At 32.7% G+C, this 3,228-nt stretch overlaps 1 protein-coding gene across 1 annotated transcript; it reads left to right on the top strand.

Moving 5' to 3' along the window:
• Positions 1-539: 539 nt before the first annotated feature.
• On the top strand, positions 540-1,889 carry LOC107900651 (zingipain-2). Its single transcript, XM_016826321.1, has 2 exons — positions 540-1,014; positions 1,105-1,889. The coding sequence occupies exons 1-2, from the start codon at positions 582-584 to the stop codon at positions 1,695-1,697; spliced, it is 1,026 nt and encodes a 341-aa protein (XP_016681810.1). The 5' UTR covers positions 540-581; the 3' UTR covers positions 1,698-1,889.
• The last annotated feature ends 1,339 nt before the right edge of the window (positions 1,890-3,228 follow it).

Raw genomic sequence — 3,228 nt, 5'->3', positions numbered from 1 at the left:
CTCGTGTAATCAACTTATTTACATGCGTTTTTTTTTCTATTTGAATGCAAAACCTTGATTTTTTTTCCTGCCAAAAGTGGAAGAAGCTTGAAAATTTTGTAGTATATCAAGTTAAAATCATGTTTACAGCTCCTCCACTCCTTCTATATATATTATAAATAGGAAAAAAAATTGACAACAAAGATTAAACTCTTTAAGATACCAAAATGACTTTAAGATTAAACTCTTAATAAAATATGTTAATGGAAAAAAAACAGATTCACTAAAAGTGTTTTTTTTTTTCATATATGACAAAACTAAAAAGTTCAGTCAAATTTGCTTTTGTCGGCCTCAATTTAATAAAGTACTTATCTAATACCCACACGTGGGGAAAGTCAACAAAGTTCATTAGTAAACCCTTTCCTTATCAATCACCATTTACCATTAAATTAAAACTTTCTTGCAAAGCTAATTCCTACTGCTATTTTTTGTGGCCAATAAGGTTATTGCAGTATAAGTTGCGGTAGCTATGGATCATCTATAAATAGATAGCTGGTATGCTCTGCTTCTTCACATCAGCTGTAAGGCCTGACCATTGAGCAATGGCTTTCGCACTCAAAACTAAGTTTCTTATTTTCATGTTGACTGTTTCTGGGGCTCTGGCATCTGCCATGTCCCGCATATTGGATGAAGCCTTCGTTGCTGAGAAATACAAGCAATGGATGGTTGAGCATGGACGAACCTATGAGATGCAGGAAGAGGAGCCTATGCGTTTTCAGATATTCAAAAACAATCTGGAATTCATAGAAAACTTCAATAAAATGGGGAATCAAACTTATAAGTTAAGTACCAATGAATTTGCTGACTTAACCAATGAAGAATTCCTAACGAACTTTGCTGGATACATGTTCTCTTCTAAAAATGTTTCACATAAAATTAAAAGGTTTCGATATGAAAACCTGATTAATGTCCCGGATAGCATCGACTGGAGGAAGAAAGGGGCTGTCACTGAGATCAAGGACCAAGGTTCTTGTGGTAAGAGATATAAACTTAGCCCTAGAAGTTTAGTAAATTAATAATTAGTAGTTTACTTATGTTTAAATTGTTTTTTGCATGTTTATGTAGGAAGTTGCTGGGCATTCTCAACTGTCGCAGCTGTAGAAGGCGTCATAAAGATTAAAACTGGAAAGTTGGTCTCGCTCTCCGAGCAACAACTGGTGGATTGCGCCAGGACCGAAAGTACCCGAGGCTGCGATGCTGGTTGGATGGACGACGGATTCGAATACATTGGTAGAAACCAGGGTCTCGCCAAGGAATCAAAATACCCATACACCGGAAAGGACGGGAAATGCAGCCGTCGAAAAGAAACTTTCAGAGCTGCGCAGATCACTGGATACGAAGATGTACCTCGCGACAATGAAGAAGCTCTCTTAAAGGCCGCAAGCCGGCAACCTGTTGCAGTGGCCCTTGATTGCAGTGGATATGGATTTCAGTTTTATTCAGGAGGTGTTTATGGAGGACCATGCCGAACCAGGTTAAACCATGCTGTTACTGTCGTAGGGTATGGAACAAGTGAAGATGGGATTAAGTACTGGTTAGTGAAGAACTCATGGGGCAAATCCTGGGGTGAAAGTGGTTACATGAGGATCAAGAGAGATGTTCATTCCAAAAAAGGTCTTTGTGGCATTGCCAAGAAACCTTCCTATCCAGTTGCATGAATATTCCTGTGGATCAGTACTCGTTCTTGTTGTTTCCTATATATATATATATATCTGTTTGTGTTTATATATAAGAGGTATTATGTCCTGAGTGCTATTATCTATAAAAATTAACCTCGTTGTGTGGCTGTTATCATGTAAATTAGCTTTTCCAAACATATAAATAAATTGGTATTATGGATGCCAGTCTAATTAATATGAAAAATATATATTAATTACATCTGCAATGTATATAATATTAAAATCAAAAAATTAGATTAAATTTTGAGCAAACCAAATTTGAACACATAAACAGATTAGATTAATTATATTAAATGCACTACAATTGTTTATAATAATGTTGACATCAATTTTTAGTTGATGTCGAGTTAATTTGTGAGACAAAATGAATCAACAATATTATTAGGATATACAATTGATGGGTGTAATAAATTGTGTATTATAATATTAAAATGTATAACATTTCATTATTTCTCAATCGAGTTAGATTTTGGTTGACTAGTGACACCAATTCAATCATAACTTAAATAATAGTATACATATTTGTTAGAGCTGTGTGACCAAAATTCCTATTAAAATTAAATACAAGTGGCAAGATAGGGGGATCTGCGAGGGCGAAGGCCGAGGTTTACTTCTTTTATTTGATATTTGATTAGAATAAGGTGTTTTAACCTTACTGTATTACTTCTATTAGACTTTGATTAGAACAAGGTTTTTAAACCTATAAATAGACGTAATCGTCTCTCCTCTTATATCATTTGAATTCGACAGTGAATTTTCTTCTCATCTACCTGTGATTTTTTCCCGAAAGGGTTTCCACATAAAATTCTGTGTGTTCTATTTTCTCTCTTTCTTTACAATTTATTGTTATTATCGACGTTCAATTTTTCACAATATTCAATTGGAGGTAAGAAAGTATGCATATGTATATCATATTAAAATAAAGTTTCAATTTAGAGGTAAGATTAATATTTTTTTAAGGGTAAAGGGCTAAAGGCCATATAAAAAATTAATTATTCATATAAATAGCACGAATTTAAATCTCACAAAATATGCTGATTTTTTTATTATTTTTAAATAAAAAAATTAAAGTACTCTCAAGTAATATGATTTATTTTAAATACGAAAAGATATTTTTGTGCTTTCTATAACTGAGTTAATTTCGGTTAACTCATAATAACATCTTTATTACAAGCTTGAATAATATTATAAATGTGTTTAGTCGCGGAGGCAAAAAAAAAATTGGGGGGAAAAATTAAATTGTATATTTTTGTGATAGTAAAAATACAATTTCACCATTTTAATAGTCTATATCTTTATAATTTTTAAAAGATTAAATTAAATTTTTATATTGGGGTGCAAAGTGCAATTTTACCTTTACCAATATAAAATTTATAAATTATAAATGGCCTAAATAAAAAAAAATTCATTTTTAGGGGGGCGAGGGCCCCTGCCAGCTCTCCTTGGCTTTGCCACTGAATGTGTTTAAGTGAATGTTTCACTAACTTTGTCTAAATAAAGAAAATAAAGG

The sequence above is a fragment of the Gossypium hirsutum genome, chromosome D06, assembly GCF_007990345.1.
Source record: "Gossypium hirsutum isolate 1008001.06 chromosome D06, Gossypium_hirsutum_v2.1, whole genome shotgun sequence".
Classification (NCBI taxonomy): domain Eukaryota; kingdom Viridiplantae; phylum Streptophyta; class Magnoliopsida; order Malvales; family Malvaceae; genus Gossypium; species Gossypium hirsutum.
The sequence above is the reverse complement of the archived record's forward strand: the minus strand, read 5'-3'. Positions and strand labels throughout refer to the sequence as shown.